Source organism: Myripristis murdjan, chromosome 10 (assembly GCF_902150065.1).
Source record: "Myripristis murdjan chromosome 10, fMyrMur1.1, whole genome shotgun sequence".
Taxonomy (NCBI): domain Eukaryota; kingdom Metazoa; phylum Chordata; class Actinopteri; order Holocentriformes; family Holocentridae; genus Myripristis; species Myripristis murdjan.
Genome location: NC_043989.1, coordinates 18810309 through 18833792, shown reverse-complemented (window position 1 = coordinate 18833792; position 23484 = coordinate 18810309). Strand labels below are relative to the sequence as shown.

Sequence of the window (23484 nt, the reverse complement as noted above, 5' to 3'; positions counted from 1 at the left end):
TTCAAAATTTTCAGCTAGAAAGGAAACATGTTCTTGGGGGTGGTGAAAAGCCAAGCACTGACGAACAATAGGTCCTATCTCGGCCCTGTCTTGCGGAGCCAGACGTTTGTTGCTGTGTGCCTGGCAAGAGCGGCTTAAGAGTTAATTTCCTGGCAGTGATTTGTAGGAGAGCAGCATCAACAAGCTGCTGCAGACTGGAGCATGAAAACCATTACTTCAATCCCTCACTCCCTGACATTAATAGGATGAATAAATGTTTTTGTTCTCTGCTTAATTTGGATGAATTCATCCAAATGGCAATGAAAACAAGTAAATATCCATCTCAGCTCCCCTTCTGATAATGGAAGACAGAGAGAACTCACTTTGCCTTCCCTTTTTCTTTCACCTTCTGTTAGAGGCTTCCTCTGTTCAGTGCTGCACTCATAAAGCAGATATTTGCCAAAATTACTGAGACTGGGAACACTGACTAAAGAATGTTCATCTTATAGTTTGTTTGTGTGTGTACCCTCACCATGTGGGGTTTGACATGAAGTATTCTATATTGTATACTTGTGGACACATTTGTTTTGTGATCCAAGACATCCTTGAAAATGAGATGTGCCCAAATGGCTTACATCGTAATTTTCGTAAGTAATTTTCATATGCATCATTTTGTAATGGCTGTGCAAGGACATGATAACATCATGAAAGATTACTTTGGATCAGAGAGGAACATACTCTGACAACATGTTGCTCTTGTGCTTTTAAAGCCATAATATCCTCCAAAAACACCTGGCCTGACCTCAGCCAGGCTGCGTCCAGATGAGCTCCTATAGCTTTATGACTTAACTAAAGCCCAGCAGGCCACAGCTTCTGGGTCAGGAGGCCACCGCTGGGTGCAGCTCAGCTCCCAGTGGAGCTCAGCAGTCACACTCCAACTGCACGCTGTAGTCATAAGCTGCTATATAAACCTGTGTGCTTGACTATATTGTGCTGTTACAGAAGCACAGCCACAAATATTGCTCCCAAATCGCTGACAGAATTACCTACCCGTTCTCATCTTCAGTTAAGGAGAGGGCTATAACAGGGAAAGGCACAGCCACTAACCACACACAGAGTAACGTCGGCTATGCAACAAATCAATGCTGAGTCACCAATGCTGTTGCTGCAGTGCTGAATGTGCTGCTTAGATGTACATTCACAGGTTAAGGTTATTTTGATTGGATCTAAAACTATGCTTTTGAAAGTCCGAATTCCATCTCACTTGGGTAGACTAAGGTGACAATCCACAATGGTTCCATCGCAAAACGACTGAGATGAGACCGATATGGGAGATAGACATCAAGGGTCGCAAATCCAGTCTGTTAGAGGTGAAACCTCACTGGAAGTACAGACTGTACTTGACCATTCTCCTCTCAGTGCACTTGGCTGTGAGAAAGAGTCTCACCTTGGGTTTTGGCAAGAGAAGCAGCCTTTGTTAATTTTTAATGCATTTGGAAACTAGTAATTAAGTCCCCCCCCCCCAATGGACTAGGAAATTGACATGCTCTGGAGAGCCAGTGAGTAATTATATTTGTAAAGAGCAGTGATACAAGATACTCCCCTCTGACTGGGACTCATTACACACCATTAGAGAGGCGCAGCAACTAGGCACATGCACACGCACCACGTGCACATACCACATGCACACACATGTGCACACACGCAAACACACGCTCGCACAGACACATGCATGTGGGTACACAACTTTAAAACATATGCAGTCTCTCTCTCTCTCTCTCTCTCTCTCATTCTCTTTCATTCTCTCTCTCTTTCACACATACACACACAAATCAATGAGCGGAAATGCAAACACTGTTTCCCTTTGGTAAACAAACTGTGCTCTTCAGGTCCCTGACCCTGGCAGAGAGTGAGACGGCCTAACAGAACAGTTTGAACGGTGTAACGCCGTATTCTCAATCTCTCATCTGGAGATAATCATACTGGTGGGTCAATAAGTAATTAAAGATTAAATCTGTAATGAATTCTCATTCATCTAAATAGTGAAAGGTTGAGATATGAAAGTTTCCAAATGGGGCCCCAGGAGAATTGTGGTTCACACTTTGAAGCAATAATTACCGTTACAGCCCAGGCCTCAGAGCTGCTGAGAGATGATAGAACAGCACTAGAAACTTAGTGGACTCCTCTTTAATTGGAATGGGGAATGGTGAAGACTCAACACAAGATAGTCTTAAAATAGAATTCTTACAACTCTCTTTCGCGTTAACCTTCTTTAATAAGTATATCTCCTCTCCTCTCTCTCTTTCTTCTCTCTCTCTCTCTCTGTGTGTGTGTGTGTTTCTCTGTCTTAATAGAATCTGTAGCGGCCATGTTTATATTATAAAACTAGAATGAAATACACTGTGTCCACTGTGACCTTGGTTCACTCATGGAAACAGCCGTCCTTCATTTACAGCAAACGCTAAACACATATTTCTTCACTCACTGACCACCACCTCAATATTTTTCTGCTGTGTATAAAGTCATAAAGTGCTAAAATGCTCAGAATTGCGTGCAAAAATATGTAATGAAAATGTCATGAGTACAATAAATGAAACATTCATGAACAATGTTTCCCGGGGTTCGGTGTTGTCCAATTTGTTTAAATTTACTAGGTAAAATATTTTTTCATTCTGCACATTAAAAATGCTTTCAGTACAAATTTGTTAGTGAGGGCTGTGTTGCTTAATAGATTAGGCCAATTGTCTCTGTGAAATGAGTTAAATATTCAGATTTCTGTGTGTATTTCAAAGGTGTTTGCTGCATTATTAATGGCACATTCAGATTGCCCAGGGACGGTGGGAGAGCTGTATTAGTGTCAGAAAGCATAGTTTGAGTTGCCTTGTCTGCTTTCACTTTAAACTCATTATCTTGTCTAATTCTCTCAGCCTCCATTATTCCCTCATCCCTTTAAGCAGCCTAATTAAAAGAGCATTCATTTTTTCATTAATATATATTTATTTATTTATTTTAGCATTCTACTTGAAACTGTTTCACCGTGCTAGGAATCTAAATTTTGTTGTTGTTTTTTTGTTTTTGGTTTCTTTCTGCTGCTAGTATTTAAATGACGGGAATCCTTAGCTTCAGTTCTTGCGATTAACGTAGAAAAGAGGGGTTAAAGCCAGGCTTCTTGTCTCTGAGTTTCACCTGGAAGGATACATGGCACTGGTGAGTGTATTGCTTTGAACTACAAATGCAGTGAAAGTGGCTATCTCCGGTGTAGGTTAATGTACTGTGTCTAATAATATACAAATGATAGCGCTACTCTACTTAATCCTGATTAGACTAGATTAAGGCTGAATGTGTTCACGACACCATATTCATTAAAAGCACTTAGATAAAAAACAAAGATACACGGCTACATTTTCTCATATTCCAAGTATGGCAATTCACAGTTTATGACTGAAAATCTTCAGACAGCTTAGTGTTAATTGGCCCATCATTGTTTGATTTCTCTTTGGCCTTGGTTTTATTTGCTTTATACGAGTGTGTCTATAATAACAGTTTAAAGCCGTACCATGGGGAGATTATCAGTCCATGCTGCTGCAATGGACATTATCTCTCAACTACATGCATCACTTCCTCTCTGCTCATTTCTCAGAATGGCTGCTGGGGAGCTCACCAAGAGAGCTTCTTTGTGAACTGCATGTGTGTGTGTGTGTATGTGTGTGTGTGTGTGTGTGTGTGTGTGTTTGAGATTACAGCATGTACATGCGTCTTTTTTGTGTGTATGTCAATGTGCATGCTTGTGTGCACTTTCCGTGCATTTACTGTGCGTCCTTGCATGTGTACAGCACTTGTATATGGTGTTTGTGGGTGTGTGGGCATGCATGTAGAATGACATTTAGCAAAACGCAGCGGCGAGAGAAGAAGCATCTGACTCATAATTGGAGTGCCATGAAAGAAATATGATCATGAATCTGTATTAGGCTTCCATGCTCAGCTTTAACCCAGTGGCAGGAGCACGAGGCATGCTCAGTGCTCTTACCTTAGCACCCTAAAGGCTGATTACAACACTCAAATGATAAAATGGAAAAAAAAAAAAAAAAAAAAAAAGACAGTGGGGAAGCACGTTCAAAAGAAGCAATCCAGATGGCAAAATCGATCTCTCGCTCTTGTCTCCATCAAGAGTGAGTTTCAGGATGAATCTAGTTGTGGCTGTGTGATTCAAACACAGCCGTCATCTCGGTGTCCTGGAGGACAAAACACAACTCTTCCTCCGTCACTCTGCCTACTTCCCTTTAACGTGTGGAGCTCTAAGCCAAGGTGAAACCATCCTTTCACTTACGTTGCTAAAAATTCAGTCCAAATTTGAGGCTGAAGCAATATTCTCAGCATAAACAAAGCCGGATACATCATTTCACAGTTAGTGTTTGTAGTCTGTATGCAATCCCTAATGTGAAAAGTGTGTGAGGGAAGAAATCAGCTGTGTCAGAGAGATGGATGGAATAGGTACAAAGCTTGGGTAGTGTGCTAACAAACTCCATTTTGTTTTGCTGCAGCTGTTTCCATGGCACTCTCTCTCCCTCTCTCCCTCTCTCTTTCTCTGCCTCTCTCTCTCTCTCTCTCGCTTGCTCACACAAGTGTCTGAAAGAGGATTCAGCTGTGCGAGTCAATCCGCAACCAACCGCAACTCGGCCCCCTCTCTCCCTAACAGACTCTTCTACCCCACTCTATCTCTCTAGTATCACGCCCATCTCATCACTTTGCAGTTTTTTTTTTCAACCTCATTACAATAATTTCTTAATTTATTCTAAACCCCAGTCACAACAACAAACACACTTTCACCACACTCAATTACAGTGATTTTGATACACTAGCGTCTCTGCATCGAAAAAGCATGGGAGCCAGTAGTCGTTCTGCTGTTTTCCCTCTACCTGTAGTCTATGCGGCTATCAACAGCACTGATTACACCTAGCTGCCCTACAAAGATGGCCCAGAAAAATGTCCTTGGAGAAGGGGGTGAGGAAAAAAAAAAAAGAGGCAAAGATAGAGTGGTGCTTACCGAGGACTCCAACACGGTAGTTGAGAGTGATAACGATGACATTTCCGTAGCTGGCCAGGACGCTTCCATCAATCATGTTGCCCGTCCCCTCCATGTAGGATCCTCCATGGATGTAGACCATCACAGGCTTGGCCCCAGTATCTCGTATGTCTGCAAGAGTGGCCATCATTAACACATTCACATTGCCGTCCTCCCACTCCGATCAAGGGTCAGCTCAGACACAGCAGAGACACAGCACATGGTGGGCAAACGCCACAAACAGACAGACGGACTGACAGTCACCTCCCAGATACCAGCTGTAAGGAGACATTCTGCTGGCCCACAAATGCAAATGGAAACCATTTTCTATCATAGAAGCTCTTTAAGAAACAAATGAATGTCCACTCATTATGTTGAAAACAACAAGTTGAACTCTATTATAGTAATTGGACATTTCAGCTGCAAATGTGTCATGTTATTTACCTCATAAACCAAACTGCTAGGGTTGTATTTGGTTTTGTATTGCCTTCCAGGAGGCAGACCCATTTCCCAATATAGACACGCAGGAAGCCATTAGAGAGAATAAAGAGAGAGGTACTCTGACACATCTCCTAACCAGGGAGAAGGCTAATCTGGCTTGACAGTGATAGGGAAACACACCAGCTAATTACACAATGTTACCATGGGCCTCCTTTTTACACAAGCCTATCTCTGTGCAACAATTTATTTGCCCAGTCTTGCTTGGCATTGCCGGCAGTTAAATTTGTGCTTCAGTTTTGGTAAAATGTTGTTTATTTTATCCCCAAACTAGGGCTTGATACCCAGCTGGAGCGACACTCCAGCCAGATAAAGCGCGTCCAGAGGCAGGGGGAAGAAAAAAGCCTCTGTGTGAGGAATAGACTGAATTACTGACTGGCTAGCAGAGCTGGGAGACAAGACAAGAAACTCTCTCTCATTCTCGATCCTGCTCCCCCTCTTTCTGTGTAGCTTCTCGCCTTCCCCTCCCTCACTTTGTATCGCTTTCAGTCACAGACTCTCCCCTGTCTCTCCCTGTTTCTCTCCCTTCCCTCTTTCCTACTCCCTGCTTCTTTTTCTCCCCCCTAAGCCCCGAGAGTAGCGAGAATGAGAGAGAGAGAGAGGTAGAGGGAGGGTAGAAACTGGGGAAGACAGTGAGAGAGGCAAAGAAAGAAAGAAAGAAAGAAAGGAGGAAAGAAAGGAAGAAAGAAAAAGAAAACCACTGGGCTCTGATTCAAAAGGGAGGTATTGTATTCTGGTTGCTATGGTGACTGAGAGCCAAAATTCAAAATCCTCAAGAACAGCTAATCGCAGACCACATCCTGCACAGCCCAATCTGCATCCATCTGCAGGCAACGCTCGTCGTTATGCACCCCATCAAATTAGCATGCTTAACACCAAGGAAGACTACTTAAATGCATTTTGTAGAGACAAGGTTTTTCTGTAAATCCTATAGCAGAGCTGAGCCCTGATTCACTGTTTTTATTCATTATTCCCTTGGTTATTCATGGCCCCGTTACGGTTAAAAGCGAAGCAATAACTTGTATATGATGTGCCCTTATTTATGGCTTGCTTTATCTTGCTGGTATCTGAGAGGGCTATATGGTGAAACGTGATTTATAGCTGACACTTCTCTCTGCACACACTTATCTTACACAAGAGGAGGAGGGGATGCATGGGGTGAGAAAGCATGAGAGGTAGAGTCAGAAAAGAGAAAACAGAGAGAAAACAGAGAGAAAAACAGCAGCACAGTATCCTACACAAGCTACTCAAACAAATGGGCCACAGATACAAAGAGAATGGCAAAGAGGAAGAAGGAACAGGAGGGAGAAATAAGAAAAGAAATTAGTCATGTCAATGTTATCAGTCACCTCTTTTGTTGATTCACATCATGTCTCCATGACAACAGATAAATCCCTTTGGGAGAGCAATACAAGACACTGAAGCTCCACTTGCTCTAATCTATTTATTGACTTGATCTGATGTTGGATGTGTCACACCAAAATGTCATACAGTACTCAGTGCTACTGATATGAGTCACAGAAAATGCACAAGGTACAGAGTCCAGCTGGACTGGTTTACTGTGCGGCCTTTCTGGATCCATCCACGTCTGGGCTGCTGCACCACATGGCTTGGAGGTAATGATGTGACTAGCTCATCCTAACCAATCAGATCAGAGCTTCATTGGTTGCTGTGTATGATCTAATCTGGTGAAACAGGTGACTAAGAGGCTACCTCGAAATACTGGTTCCTGATTCACTACCTCTCCAAGGCAAATACATCATTGCATCAACACACACATTCATAGCATCTCAAAGTCCAATATGGAGCACAGAGCTCTGTGCTGGAAAGGAAACAGAGATATATTGATTAAGGCACATACCAGTACATCTGCAATAGAGCTCCATGCACAATAAGTTGAAATAAATAAATAAATAAATACATTTTACAAATAAACTCACAACCTGGGGATAAACAAAAAATGTGTGCATGATAGAAAGGGGCTATTCGGAAATGTGGCTGACAACTGATATGCAATGAGTAAGTGAACTGAAAGACAGAAACATAATTTACACAATGCATCATTTTCTCACACAGTTCTCTCAACCAGAAGTGTCATCATGCACTGTCTACTGTACAGAAAACTGACTCATACACTCACATATGCCCAGCACGCATCATACAGACAGACTCCTTTGAGAGAATAGAGTAAATAATTAGAAAATCCCCAGAAGCTGAGCAAAGAATGCTGAGGTCTTCAGTTCGCTCAGGCTAAATAGCTAAGGCAGGGATAGTCCCGCCTCCAAATGCATGGTGGGCCATGCATTTTGGCGGGACTTGGGGAGCACAACCTTTAATGGGCACATCACAGTAGCTGTGGACTGATTGCAGTGTCAGTAGGCGGGATAACTCAGGGCTGGGCTAAGGTTCTGAGTGGTGCTGCTGTAAGTGAAACACGGCAGGCTGTGCTGGGTGGACTCTTTCCTTTCTTCCTCTCCCTTGTTCTCTCTCTATGTCTCACTCTCCTGTTTGTCCTGTGCCAGTCTCTCTGTTTGCCTCCCAACTCCATTGAAAGCAGTCAGTCATAAATCTGACGTTAGGGCCCCCTTTCAGCTTCAGACCCAGCCTTGTCACTCCAGAGCCAGCCAGGACAAAGGCGAGTGGAGATAAGTGTCGGCGGCATTCACTGTGTCAACACTTGGTAAAACATGGTGGCTGTCAGTGGCTATCAGTGAGGTCTGAGGTAAGGAAATGGGTGACAATGTCCTGATGTGGCAGGACATGACATGCACCCTACTGTAGTACTCATGTCAGCCCGAGCTTCACGCTCCACTCATGACAAGTCCATTACTGGCCATGTTCACACTGAGGAACTGCATTCAGTTCATTGGGGGAACTTCTTGCTGAACACGCAATGCAATTACACCAAATTATACAGCGGCTTTTGCAATTGTACAAGTTGCTGACAATCTCCTAAATGTCACTAAATGTCTGTTTAAAATTCCCCTTGCACAGAACAAACTGAACTGGCACTGCGTGTGACTTAGGGCAATGGCTAGGCTTGCAGGGAAAAAGGCTGAAGTGAAGGAACACACAGCAACAAAATTTCTATTTTGGACATGAGGAAGACAGTGGAAGGAAGACTTGAAAAAATAGATGTTGCATAGCTGTTGCTATTTTAAGCCGGTGGACTTTCAGAGCCTGCACATCCTCAGGAGTGATGGGGCAGGCAGGAAAAGAGCACCTTACACTGTAGCTCTTTCAGCCATGTCAGATTTCACAGTATTCCTTACAACACTTGACATTTCTGAAAGAAATTGAGGTACGTCTTGTGTAAAGAAAATCTTAACATGGCATTAAGTGAAAATGGTGTGATGTGGGCTTACAAGCTTGTAAGAGCTTGTGTGCCTCTTCCGTGAATCTTGACATCTCTACAGTAAATGTAATGGGAGGAATGACCTTTGTGTGAAGGTGACATCTTGCTCCCTGGTTGGTGTGTTTGTGCATTAAATATGATGTTGGTAGCACCACCGACAGCTGCATCGAAGCTGTGCTGCCTCTGGAAAGGACAGAGCAGCGTCTATATGTGAAAGAAACAGAGTGAAAGACGGAGATAGATATAGCCTGAGTAAAATAAAAGGGAAAACACGGAAAGAAGCCTACGATGCTATAAGCCCCCAAGAGCTGGGATGGATCTAGATGAGAGGAGGTTGCTGTAGAGGGGCTGTCATCCTTAAGACCATCAGACAGCTGTTGGCCCCCAGAGTGAAAGGCGAACCCTTTGGTCTTGCAAGGTAAGGCTGCTTTCTTTGGTGGAAGCCACGAAGGCCGCTGTATTACTGTACAAATCATAGATGGCTTGATGATATCCACATACCCAAAATGAATGCATCCTTGCACACATATACGTATACATATGCACACTCAACGTGACCGAAGGCTGTGCAACACAAACACACACTGGCCTTGCATATGGAAAGAATCAAAGTGCCTCAGTGAACTAATTCAAAGCTTGCCTCTACCCTTGTTCCATTGCACTTTTCAAAGCAGTGTGTTTTTGCATGTTTTTGCCTTGCCAATTATTCTGTGCCACTCAAGAGTAAAGGACAAAAAAAAAGACGACAGCATCAGCCCGGCTCCCCCTTCCTTTGAAACGGCTCAAATGATGCCCTTGTGGATCGACCATTAACAGCAATCCTTATCTTGGAAAGAAGCTGAGCAGCAGCGTTCCAAATATCTCCGCATAAATGGGCTTCAAGGGGCATGATTCCTCATCCCTGCCACATCACAGAGAATGGGATAGTGGCAGAATGGAGAGACAGTGTGTGAATTGCCCCCATTGTCGATTCAGCGCTCCCCAGGCTGCCTGAGCCGAGCTGAGGACTGCGCTGGATGGGGATCCAGTCAGGCCTGTGCAGCGGAATTAATGGTAATACCCGGGCAGGTGGAGCTCAGCTCTGCTCCCTGGCACAGCAACCACGGAGAGCTGCTATGGGGGTGGGAGAGTTGTGTGTGTGTGTGTGTGTGTGTGTGCACGTGTGTAGTATTGTGTATGGCTGCGCATGCATGTGTGCATGCTTCACTGATTAAATGGATGTGGATGTATGCATTTGTGCGTGCAAGTGTGCGCACACACTCACACATGGGAGAGGCGTTCCCCCTGATTAGAGCTGGAGTCTCAGCGTGCCAAATGACAGACACACACACAAACATCCCACACACACACACACACATCTATTTCTCATCAGTGGGAAAGGGCCGAGGCAGCCGTGGCACGAGACACTCTAGAGATGAGGAGGGTGGAGTGGGGAGGGCTGCCTGCCTCTTTCTGCCCAACACTGGGCACAGTACCTCACCAACGTTGCCATGTTCCACCTGGGAGATTTAGCTCCTACACAGCCACACTTCCTCTATTTACATGCCCACCTTTATCTAACAACAGCAGGTAGGTGATTGAAAACTCCTGCTCCCTTTTACAGTGCAATAACAGCCTCTGTAAAATTGAGTCTTGATTGTGGGCTAGGGTAAATCACAGCAACTTGGCCCACACTGGCATGTTGCTGGAGCGAGTGCTGCGTAGAATTAGAATGCACTTAGGGGGTGCCGAGGGGATGATTGTTGCTCAGAGATGAAGACAGACAGACAGACAGATAGACAGATAGAGGGACACAGGCAGAGACAAAGAGATAGTGGGACTGATAGGGACAGCCTTAGGGAGAGCCAGCGGACTGAACCTCTTATGTATATAAAAAGAAAAGGTCTTTATATTATTCACTACATGTTTTATGTTGCTTTAAAGCTGTATTAAAATTTGAATTTGAGAACATGTCTGGAGGGTTGTAACAGGGAGGAGGGCAACTCAAATATGGTGGAGCTGGGAGGGAATCAGCCCAGGGTAGACAAACTGCCAACGGAGACCGCATGGCAATGCTGAGATGAACAGACTGAGAGATGGAGGGGGTTAGACAGAGAAACCAGACAAGATAGTGGCTCTCTGGACTGAGAGAGAATATGTGGACAAGAGGTGCTTGGCTGCAAAGTGGGAGAGAGGGGGAGCGTGTTCTGAGTATGTTCTGATTCTATTTGCCCTTTAACTTGAATACCGAAGTTGAATACAAATGCTTTCTTTGATGATGCACACAGAGCATATACTGTCGACACGGATCTTGCTATTACCTGCATTATTACTACAGCCACTTTGCTATTGTGCTGGCTGTAGTGTGTGAAACAGCTTACGAGGACTTTGTGGTCTGTACTGTGGATTTACACCGTTTTCAACATGTAGTCATTATTTATCATGCAGCTGGCACTATTCTTTTTTGGGGTGGTGGGTCCCCAGAACCAGCTTTCATTTGCCAGTCCATGATACTTCAATAAAGACAGATTCACCAGAACAATGGAAATCCTCTGGATCATGTTTAGGGATTGATGGCCAACTCTGTCACACATGCATTAGCTACAGTGCTGTGGCGGAGATTCGTCTGGGACCGTATTGTGCTTCTACGGTGATGCTCAGTAAATAGCATTAGTTTCGCTCAGTAAAGAATAGACTTGTCACATTTTCACTGCGGCTAGTCTTGCACAACAGCTCAGAGACCAAGCCACTGTGTATACACGCAAAGACTTGCCAGACAAAAGGATCGACACTTGTCAGTGATTTTGAACGGACTTAGGGCTACATACACGGATACTGATGCATGTGGGTTTGCTTGAAGGAGGACAAACACACACACACGCGCGCACACACAGAGACACACACATCGAGGCATAGACTGAAGGCAATTTGGCTTCAGTTGCAACAGCTCACCCTGGGTTGAATGAGGCAACACCTGTGTGTAAAAGCGGTGCCATGGCAACGCTTCCTGTTCTGTGATCAAGGCCAGCATGAGGCCTCTATTTGAGAGAGAAGCCCACTGGCAAAGAGGCTGGGGCCACACTACAGGCCCTTAAACATCTGGAAAGACCCCTGGCCAGACTGCCTGAGATGGGTTCAAAACTGAAAGCAGCACCCACAGCAAAACTGGCTTCCACTGCGCCTATTCCACAGAGAAACATTCAAATCAAATGTGAACAAACCCACAGAACACAGGGTCTCTGGCAAAAATGACAGATTTACCTGGCAAGGGCACATCGAGGGGTGATACCTCATTATTCCTGCCAAATAGAGGATTCACATGCCCACAATATGTGCTGAAAACCCCAACAGCAACAGCCTCGTTCCAGACGTGCAAACACACCTTGTTGACTTACTGTCCACACAATGCACAAAAATCCAATCTATCCTTGACATACACATGGAGCATAAGTCAAGGGCTTTGCCTTGATACCTAACATGCCGCCTGTATCACCTGCCCTACAGTGGCAAAGGAGACAAGGGCGGGGCGATATCAAGGGTTTGATTTAGATTCGGGGACTTAAGCCGTTTCTGTTGCAGCACAAGAATCGTCTCTCATTCTAATCTCAGAAGAGATCCACCCTGAGCCAGGAATATCCCAAGATAAATATGGAAAGTGAACAATGCGATTGCTGAGCAGCAACTTCCCATTTTCTACCCCTCTCTCCTCTAATCCTCTCCAGCAGCACTCCTGAACTGGCACTCCTCATCTAAATCTGCTGGCAGACCTGGTGAACAGTTTGATATTACACTGCTGCTTCGCATTCCCTCTGCCATTATCGCCACAAATACAACTGCTGGCCACACCTCAGAGGGGGCTCTCAGGGCTGCCGCTGCCCATATAAACACAGTTTCTGCAGTCACTATGTGAGATATTAAAATGGCTCGACCCTGGATCAGTTATCTACGCAGCTACTGGATCCTATCTAAATCTCAAGCCAAATACCTCACTCATCAATGGAAATCAGATGCATAGGAACAGTCTACAACACAGACTTTACACTCACTCACAAATGCTCAAACATTTGATCGTTCTCAAAAACAACATTGTTTCTATAGATCATAATGTGACGCAGGGGTGCATGATGATTGCATTTGCAATTAGAAGCATAACAAAAATAAAATAAAAGTAAAACAAAAGAAAAGAAAAGAAAACAAAATAACAATAAATGATCAGAAAACAGTCAAGTAAAAGAAATCATGCACCATCTTTGTTCACCATGGAAAATACCTTCATCTTCATCACCGTCGTTATCCGATAAATCCTCGCCCTGTTTTTTTGCATGGGTCCCTAATATTGAAGCAGGGAGAGACACAGAGAGGCACAAGGAAATTCAAAATAGCATGTTTGGCAAGACAGAGATGAGGAAAGAGGCAATAACAATACAAAGCCACAACATTATTTGAGACCACATGTGAATATTAATTATGTTAGTTTGAATATATCAGTCCCATCAGAAAATCATTCAAGGACGTTTCAAATCAATACACAAAGCATGTACAGTAAGAGAAGAACAGAATTTCATAGTATAAAAAACAAACAAACAAAAAAACAAGAAAAAATGTTTTGAAATCCCCAAAAGATTGTTGGGCAGGAATCAAGAACACAACTCACAGCAGAGGTTCAATATTAAACAAAATTCCACTGATACCATAAAACATGTCTCAGAGCAGAGTCATACATCACCGGTACTTTCCTAGTCAGAAAGTCCTTTGGAGATTCAACAGGAAATCTTCAGAATCGAATTCTTTTCGAATGCATCCATCTATCTACACATTACCGTGGTAACAATACTATTATCTTGTTCAAATGGCAGTTCCAAGTGTGATCAGCTCCAAAATCTCATTTGGTTGCACTTTGGAGCTGACGGGATTCTTTAAGGACTTTTTGATCAGGGTATTTATGTGTTTTTGCTGCAGAAAATAGCAGAAAACCTTGTGCACTTATGTATCTTCAAAATGCTTGGGGGTGCACTGATGAAGTGTATACAAATACCTGACAGTGAGGGAGGTCGTACTCATGTTTCGTTGGTAAAATGTTGATTTATTTGACGAAGAAATCAGCTTACCTACAAAACATGAGTGCAGACCTCCTTTAACATTTGATTTGTTTCAGCTGCAACCTCCATGTTTAATCTAGTGGCTCTCTCCTGGATCAGGTCAATATCAGCACTTCTGAACCTGGCATCAATTTGTGTCTTGGGCATTAGGGTAAAACTTATCCACATAATATCCAGGGGCATTTGCGTGTAAGATACATTTAAAGTAGGCAATAATCAGATGCTTCACTCTAGAAGTGATCAAAGATGCATTGTGGCCACAGTGGGACCAGGTATAAATCAAAACAAATTTCTAATCCTGTTACAACGATAAATAAATGTTTACAAATGTACTCACTGTTTTTGGTGTTTTTTTTTTTGTTTTTTTTCTATTTGTTCTTATCTTTGCAATAAAACATGTTTCTGAAAAATGGAGGAATGACAAGAATGCAAAATGTGGTAATGGCTAGCTTACTAATAGAACAATTTAAATGCAGAGAACTGTTGGCAGGACAAGTTCTGAATTAAAAGCAAAAGCACGTGCAGAATTGCAACGTCCCAAGAGGCTGAGAGATTTGCATAAAGAATATGAGATGGCATGTGGAATGTATATAAGGTGTTGATTCTTGTTACAGCCTACACTAAGTTTCACATTATTTCTACATGTGATGCTTTGTTGTGCTTGTGATACATGTCATTACACTAGCAACACAAATCTTTGTACATTTGTTGTACTTGGCAATTTAAATGATCCTGATGATTCTCAGAATGAATATTTTACAACAATGATGAGAGAAAGCGGTCACGCTTCTGATGCTGATTTACAGTCCAAGTGCTTCTTTACTTTGCAAGTCAAAGACTATTCATGCTCTGCGTGGATACTTGAGCTGCACACCTGATGCCAGATGTTACATGAAATGCACCAATATCATATCTGGATGCAACCTGGCTGTGGTTACACTTGTCTTTCAATGGAGGTTTTGTGATTGGATACACCAGATGGGAACTCAGCTGTGACCACGACCTGTCCTGTCTGATCAGATAGCCGATATTCCCGCGTGGACATGCATTGATAAATTGTCTGGATTGTGCCCACATGCTGTCCACACCTACCTGAGATCTGAACTCAACGTGAGCCTGGCCACCTCGGCATGTGGTCTGGCTGATCGGATCCAAATGTGAGCCAGATCCACTCTAGGAGCGTACAGATTTGACAAAGTTGCACTGAAAGCACAAGTGTAACCATAATCTTAGATACAGTGCAATCTAAAGCATTTTAATTTTTAAACCTATCTGACATAAACCTGGTGTGTGAGTCCAGAATCTAATTACGAAACTTGCAAACATGCCTATCTTTCTGTGAGTTGAATATTAGTGGTAGAGGTATTTGAAATAGTGAAAAATGAACTCATTTTATATATACTTTCTAAATAGCCGCAAGCAGTGGTTGTTTCGTTCAAGTTCTACTTGTAATGTCACGGAAAGAAGGTTGCCAGGGACCTTGTGTTGGTTAGACTACGGCAACTACAACAGGTATCACAGAGGGTTAGGCATCTGTCCATTGATAATGTCATAATTATTATTAACAGTCAGGCAACATTATTAGGTGAACACTGTGATTGAGTCAACGTTCAAGTTGTTGAAAAGCCTTGGCAGATTTTAGTAAATTTATAAAAATAAAAAATATGGATATCATCGGGTAAAATGAAGGCATATTTTTCTATTATTATCTATTATCTATCACTTTGCCAAATGTCGTGTCTGTGTCTCTGTTTCAAACAGCAAAATATAAAAATATGGGAGGATTATAAACCAGACAGAAGCCTAAAAGGGCATTCACTCACTATGAGGCTTGAACTCTTAGTTAATATGACCTGTTAGAGCAGGTGCTGATTCTGGCATTCGCCGCATTGTTGAGGTAAAACAGTGGAGCCATGTTTGTGAGAGTAGCTTTATACAGTATTGACTGATAGTGCATCAGACAGGCATAGATTGGATGGCAGGTGTCGACTGGGAAGCTCTGTCACTTTGAATTGTGTTGTCTGTGTGTCTGAGTCAAATGCCGGATCTATAATAGGAATGGCAAACATGCGACATCCGCAGTGACTCAGCATACACGCCTATGTTTGACCTTGAAATTTTTAAGTGATGCAGTTGTTACAGAGTGTGAGAAAAAAACATGTGGGCCTAAAATAACTTCTAAAAATTCCTCACACAACCTGACTCCACGAGTGATAACTTACATTGCTTCAAAATGGGCTGCATCTAGCATAACAGCTATTATTCATGTTGCCTGACAAGCAAAACAGAAAACTGTCTCATTTATCAAATCACGTTGAAACAAGCCATATTTGATGGGCTCACTTGTTACATAACGGGCATTGAAAATTAACATTTAAACAGGAAGGTAGTTGCCGACAAAAGACACCATAGTAGCTAGCCTTGGAAATTCTACATGCCGAATATTAAGCGTGCATGCACACACATTCACACATACTTGTGTACAAGTACACACACACATACACACATGCACACACACCTCCGAGACTCAAGAGACTTCCTGACTGAATCCACAATTCACTCAATACGTCGTGGAAGGGCTGAATGTTAACTGCCTTTCCTTTGCTGGAAAAAGGTTCGCTGACAATAGATGGGCCTTGGAGTTAAATATCAGAAAGGTCAGAATGTGGAAAGGGACTTGGTGAAATGTGAAATGTTGCAGCCTTGACAATTTAGAGCAGTTATATTCAGTCTCTAATCCTCAGGTGGCCATTTTTCTCTTTCAGAGTGCCTGTTTCTGTCTCTCCTCCTGTCTTTCCTCCTGTCTACTCTCTGTCTCTCTCACTCTCTCTCTCCCTCTGTCTGTCTCTATCTCTCTCAATCTGTCTCCCAGTGTAGAGGTTAAGGAACAGCTTGGGAGGGACACATAAGAGAGAATGATGGAGAATGCAGCTAAAAGGTTAAGGAGGCTGTAATCCTGCAGTAAAGGACAGCCAAAACTCACACTGCGCTTCAGCTGCTCCCAAAATAAAAACCAAATACAAGGCAGCCAAATTGTCTATCTGCCTGTCTAAAGCTTGATAATGGAAAGAGACAGGAGACCACGAGCTTCCAGGTATGGAGGCAACCTAACAAAAAAGGGTCATTGATGCCAGCCTCCTTTCTTGAACCCCAATGAACCATTTATTTCCCATATTAACAGACTGTGCACTGACTAGTATCTTAAAAACACAATCAAGACCCACCAGGCTTTAAGCTTCTTAAGCTTCTTTCACACAGAAAAGCCAGTGAAATAAGTGCTGTACTGTATTTGAAAACGCAGCATTGCAGATTTCAGACCCATTCTCACTGATCTTTGAAAGCTAGAAAAATGCCTGCATATAGCCTTTAACACTTAAACCAGGAGAATTAAAATGTTTAATCACAAACAAGCCATAGAATTTGAATAGACACGGCAGTGACAGTGACATTGTTGTGTGCAAAATATGACAGATTTTGGCTGGGTCTTTTCACACACTTAGCTGGCTTTCTCACTGGGCCACAAGGCACTTTATTTATTACTGTTTAGACCCTGTCACACAGAATGCGAGGCCACCAGAAATGTGGTTCCAAGCTGGCTTTCCTCCCCTTTATGGGACTTCACAGGCTGTTTGGTACTAACATGTCCTCTATTCCCTCCTGTTTTTGTGAGGAAAAACAAAGAACAGAACAGAGATATTGAAGCTTGGGTTGACTGTGAGAGCTGGACAGCACAGCGGCAGGAGGCCTCTGAATAGGAACTTCCTGCTTCAGTCGCGCCTTGCATTTCAAGTTGTTGTGAACGGATCCGCCGCTGGCTGGCTGCACCCTTCAGTCGCTGGGGTCATCATCTGTCCCAGATCCATTTCACAGAGGCATTTTTCTATCAAACAAAGAGGGGCATCTGCTCTGTTTAGAAATCACACAGGGCAATATTTGTTCTTGTCTTCTCGCAAAGTTTTTGCCCTCTCTGCTTGGCATGCGCAGCTTTCCTCGGCAGCACTCAGGGAGTAGCTCCTCCTTCCCCGAGGCAGGGTTGAGCCGGCCAACCAACGGGATTACCATGGTATGTTACTGTCTGCCATGGCCAAGACACATTCTAACCAGGATTGGGCCTCTTTTGCAGTTTTCATAGCTCTCTAGCAACTGGAGGTCAGCCTCCGGGTAAGAGGAAAAAATGTCCAATGTTTCTGCTGGGGTAGTTAATCAACAGGTTTGGCAACTGATCTAGCTGTTCATTACTGGCACCGGGCTGCAATAACACATGGCAGCGTGCTGTCTGTGAGGGCTGCATAGGAATGATAGTTGAGTGGTCCGAATCAAGCCAAAACGCACAATAGAGTTCGCTGCACTTAGCTCCAATAGACTCATGATGAGGGTTAAATGTTAAATGAAGAGGTCACGTAAGTTGATCTCACTGCTTCTCTCAGAGCGATACTAACCAGAGAGGAGGCCACTATGAAGGACTCTGAGGTCAAATTTTAAAAGCTGGTTACAGCCACCGAAAGGGACATATTGTAAACCCTACTAGAAGATAATGTGCATATTATACTAACAGGGAGCACACTGAGTGCTCCTTATCACCGCAACTCTGCCACATTAAGGGCCTCATCAAAAGGATCTCAGCTTTTACAGGTGTCTTTTAAAGTTTGTCAATCAATTTAACAATGCAAACTCTTTTTTTTTTTTACTAAGATAAGGACTGACCTCACCAGGGTTTGTCCTCACAAAATTGACCATCTCTAGCCAATCTAACACTAGGAGACTGAATAGTGCTTAGCTGTGTCCACGCACATCATTACCCCTCTCCTCACTCCATTCACTTTGACTCAGAGCAGAGAAAATGACTGAATGATATAACCAAGGCTTCAATGTCTCAGGCTGTGTCATTGCTGTGTGTTATGTGTGTGCACAATACGGCCACTTCACAGCCAGCAGTGGGGCTACGGTGCTGATCTTGCACATCAGGCCACCTCCACATGACCTCAGCCACTGTACCTGCTTGGACATTGCAGCGTTGCACTAGAATAGCAAAAGGAAGGTCAGATGTTGTTCTGTCGGTGACACTTTGGTCTTTGCAGATGCCGAATCGCGTGCTGAAGTGTTCCTAACATTGTCTGAACTAACTTAATGCACCACTGTGATGCTGCACTGTCACACCAAACATCCTAAATCAGCAAGACTATTACTGCAGTCTGAGAACAGATATACGTGAGAAATGCGTTGTGAATACAGTGACTGATTGCTATCCTCCTGGCACCGCCCAGCAGCCCTACACCTGAATAACAACTAGCTGTACCGAGGAACATGGAATATCTGCCTCGGTTGGACAACAGATTTTGTCTTGAGCGGACCAACCACTGCTTGGAGAATGTGTCTGTCTTTGATCTTTTGACAGGGCTCTACACTCCATGGTCTAAGGGCTTTCCTCCCATATATGGAGTATATAAGCTACATCTTTGATGCAAATGCATCTCCTATAAAATTCCCACAGAGTATCTCAGCACCACAGGAACCATAGAATCGACTGTAATATGAAAATGTTTTTTCTAGGACCTGATTATTCATATTTTAATTGAAACTCCTCGAAGGCATTTGTAATTGAGCGCGGTATTCTGTATTTACCTTACACAAATCATCATATTCTAACTTCTGGTCTCATAATGCAGGAGAATATAACAAGGTTCAGTGGGGATGTATTTTTCTCACTTAACAGGCATCACCACTGAGACAGAGGTGCTTCGTAAGAGGTAAGAGGGACATTTGCTCTGCTCCTGTCACGACTGCATACAGTTGCTTGGCAACAATCATAAAACCATTTCATCAGGAGTCAAATGCCATACTTCTTTCTCAAAATTAATCACTCTTTCCTCCAGAGGAACCATGTTCACAGAGATACAGATTTTAAAGCCGGTGATTGTGGTGTTATTAATGCTGAATATGCCCAGTGCGTATGACTCTACTCCATCACACAGGTCTCTATTAGAAGCTTTTCAAAACTGTTAATAGAAAACATATCACTTCATTTGTATGTGCAAGCAGTTCTATGAAGTAGATGTAGCTTTTTAAATTATACCAATTTAAATCCTTAACGGCGGAACTGATGAAGTGTTCAGCTGTTGGTAAGTATTCCTCAATTCACTTCAAAATTGTCAAACAAGACTCTAAGTTTCTTGTTTGATAAGCTTAACCAAAACAACATATGCTTCAGAGGTTGCCCCTGTATAGCCCAGAAAGAATAAATCATGCTTCATTTGAACTGCTAATTTAACAAAGGCAAACTTATTAGATGAAGTAACAAAAAAAAAAAAAAAAAAATAGATACAATTGAAATACAGAGTTTCCAGTGAGACTAAAAATTATAATCTTATTGTTTACATAAACAGAGGAGCTATACAACAATCACCTCTCAGCACAATAAAGTGACACAAAATCAACATATGAAGCTTATGATAAACCATTTTCTCATTACCAAACATGGGGAAGATAATTGAAAAATTCCAAGTGGAAGGGGAATATTAAAGAGATATTTCTGTGTATATTCAACTGGGACTAATTCAGAAGCAGAAGTGCCTGGAGGGCCAGTCTGTCTCTAACAAAATTGGTTTACCAAAGCAGAATGTACAAGCTCACAGAGTGAAGCCAGTAGCTGCCTCCTGCCTCCATGGAAAACAACAGCAGAGGCCTCACAGCTGAAACTGAATCTTTACCCAGGAATGAAATATGCTCAGGATCACAGTCTTAAGGCTACTCATCAGGTCTGCCGGTGCCTTCAGGCAGGCTAAGGAAATTAGCCCTCTGTTGTTATTAACAGTCAGCTTTAACCTGTTGCTAATGAAAGCGCACTGTGCCTCTCTACGGCAGTGTGTCTAAGCAGTTGCCACATGGATATATGAAAGCTGCCATGCCAAATGAAATACCTCGCTCTATTTGAACAATTCTGAATGAAAATTTTAAGACAGAGGTGGCCCTCCATGTTTTAGTGTAAATTTAATCAACAGCTGAGGCTCAAGCACTTTCAGGTGTCATGTTTGACAAATTCCTCCAATAAGCGGGTGTCTTAAGTGCTGTCAGAGCAGTCTGAAACATGACCAAAGTTCCTCGCACACTAACTCCAATGTTATGTTGTAGCACTTTGAAGTGGCAATTTTGCTTCTGACTCAATCAACAGTTTAAAGTTCATTTATTTATCTACCATTGCATGTAAACAAAAATTATTACAGTCTTGCACATAATACAACCATGATGCAATAATCATGTGGAAAAAAGAAAATACACATCACTCTGTGAACTTATTGCCTGCTGCTTGACAAAGTGACGGTATTTTTTTTATTTAGGGACCTGGTTTTATTGGTAGGTATATTTTTCACTTCTTACCACAATCTCATAGCAGAAACACTACCGCATGCACACTACAGCCACACACACATTCACACACAACAGTGTCTCTCATTCATCTATCACATTCGTGTCAAGGTCCGAGCCGCAAGTCCCATGTTCATTCCAATTAGCACTTTGATTTGGGAGCTGATAGGTGGTGATATTGGTGGCTTTGGAAGGATGCACCCATCACTCTCCTCTCTCTTTCACTCTTTCAATTTCTCTCTTTCGTTCCATGTTGGCTTTTTTACATACCTCCTTTTCTACACATTTTCTTGTTGGGTTTCCTGGCACATTCCTTGGATATTCTTTTGACTGTAAAATGAATAAAAAAAACTACAAAATAACAGAAGGCTCTGGAAAAGATCGCATGTGACATGCAACAACTCAGACTGAGTCAGACCCATTTTCCCCTTCTTCACCCTCCTTCCCCCTCCCCCCCTTCCAGAGTCAAAAACAACAAGAACAACAGAGGACCTGTTGAAAAAGTAATTGGGTGTTGCTGCAGAAATATTCCAAAATGGTGGAATGAATTTGCTGCATCCTAGGACACAGGAAGCCCATATTCACATGCACTTCTATATAAGACCCATTACAGCCACACAGCAGTTTAGAAAAACAGAACATTGCCACGGTAGAGAGTCTAGATATCCAAAGTTTTGCGGTTCACATGATAATGTGATAATTGAAAGTGTTATTTGACATTACCCGGTTGATAATTATGAAATGCTTTTACAGAGTACTTAACATTTTCAAGCCAATTTTCCTGTGTGGGTCTCCTTCAAGTGGTAACATAATGGGAGTCACTCAAAAGAGTCAACATCTAAAATTCTAAAACTTTAAATTGATGGGATCATCCATTTTTGCCATTTTCTCCACAAAAGTGTGTTGTACAAAACCTGCTGTCTTGCATTTTGCTTTGTACATAGACAAACTCTGGATGAAACAAGGAGAGTAAGGAGTCTTACATAGGTCAGGCTGATGCCACAGGCCTCTAGTGTACCAGATAGAATATTTCACCAACCCTACGGAAGATCATTCACTAATGAGGCAGGCTACTAATCACTAATGGCTAATAGCCCCAGAACAGTCAAGACAGTGAGGGAAGGAAGGTGCACCAAGATCACTACAGTAGGTCCAATCTGTTCCTTGTCTGATTAGGCTTTTTTGCAGTCAATCTCATTGTTAAGTCATATGTGTTTTTTTTTGGGTTACTTTTTGCCTTGCGTAAACACAAAAGAGGAACCTCTAACAGTGTCATGGAAGGGGAGAGTTGATGAAAAGACTTCATGAAAGATCAAGTCAAGATGGGAGGTTGAGATGATGGACACAGACACAGCATGCGCCAGACAACAGGTCATGCTCCGCACACAATACAGAGGTGACACAAAGTTTTAAAGGAGAGGAGAAAGAGAGAAAAAAAGGAGGAAGAGGAAGAGGGAAAAAGAGTTTGGTTTCGTCCTGTATACTCGCCACACTCACCATCCTCGGTTGGAACATAGATGTTTAGATACAAACAATCCTCATTTTGATCTTGTATGTATGTAGCAACTATATCCAGGTTGAAGGTGAACCATATTGGCATCATGATCTCTGGCACAGCGTTGTGAATATTTTGGGGGCAGACGGGGGCAAAATGAGTGGCATTCTTGATCCCCGACCAGGAGGAGGGAGGCTCAGGCGGCATAAAACGCTTTTCTCCCACCGGGGAGGCAGCATATGGAACCCCCAGATATTGGTCCACTGGCCCCAGGATCTCACTAGGAAGAGGCACCCTAACCCCCCGGAGTTTCCCATACTGTGTGTTCACAGTGGGGTGGTAGTTCTGGCCTCTCATGGCCACAAAGCACCAACAGAAACTTAATATCCACAAAGACACGCTGAAATTGCCGCAACTGTGGGCACCATGCCAGCTCTGCGAGGGGAGACGACTTCTCCTTGGCGAAAACCACATGGTCCTTGTGAGCGAGTGCAACTGTAAGTGACCAACATACACGCCGGGGCACCCCCTCAGCGAACACAGCCTTCCCTTCCCTTCGTTCAGCCCTGCAGTCCAGCCCCCTGAGAGACAGTCATCAGCCGTGATACTGGAGCACAGCGGCTTAGAGATGAAGAAAAACAGTCCAAGTTGTACA

The 23484-nt window shown here is 43.1% G+C and overlaps 1 protein-coding gene across 7 annotated transcripts in view; it reads right to left on the bottom strand.

Annotated features, from left to right (window-relative positions):
• Positions 1-23063, bottom strand: part of nlgn3a (neuroligin 3a) — an 89150-nt gene extending 66087 nt beyond the window's left edge. The window contains exons 1-4 of one of the 7 annotated variants that reach the window (XM_030061943.1): positions 22832-23063; positions 21605-21664; positions 13144-13203; positions 5024-5173 (exon numbers count right to left, since the gene is read on the bottom strand). In XM_030061943.1, coding sequence (XP_029917803.1) covers positions 5024-5173; positions 13144-13203; positions 21605-21664; positions 22832-23036 — 475 coding nt within the window. In that variant the 5' untranslated portion in view covers positions 23037-23063. Of the gene's footprint in view, positions 1-5023; positions 5182-13131; positions 13204-21501; positions 21553-21604; positions 21665-22827 lie in introns of all 7 variants that reach the window. The other 6 variants (XM_030061945.1, XM_030061944.1, XM_030061946.1 and 3 more) reach the window with 6 other exon arrangements.
• Positions 23064-23484: the final 421 nt, after the last annotated feature.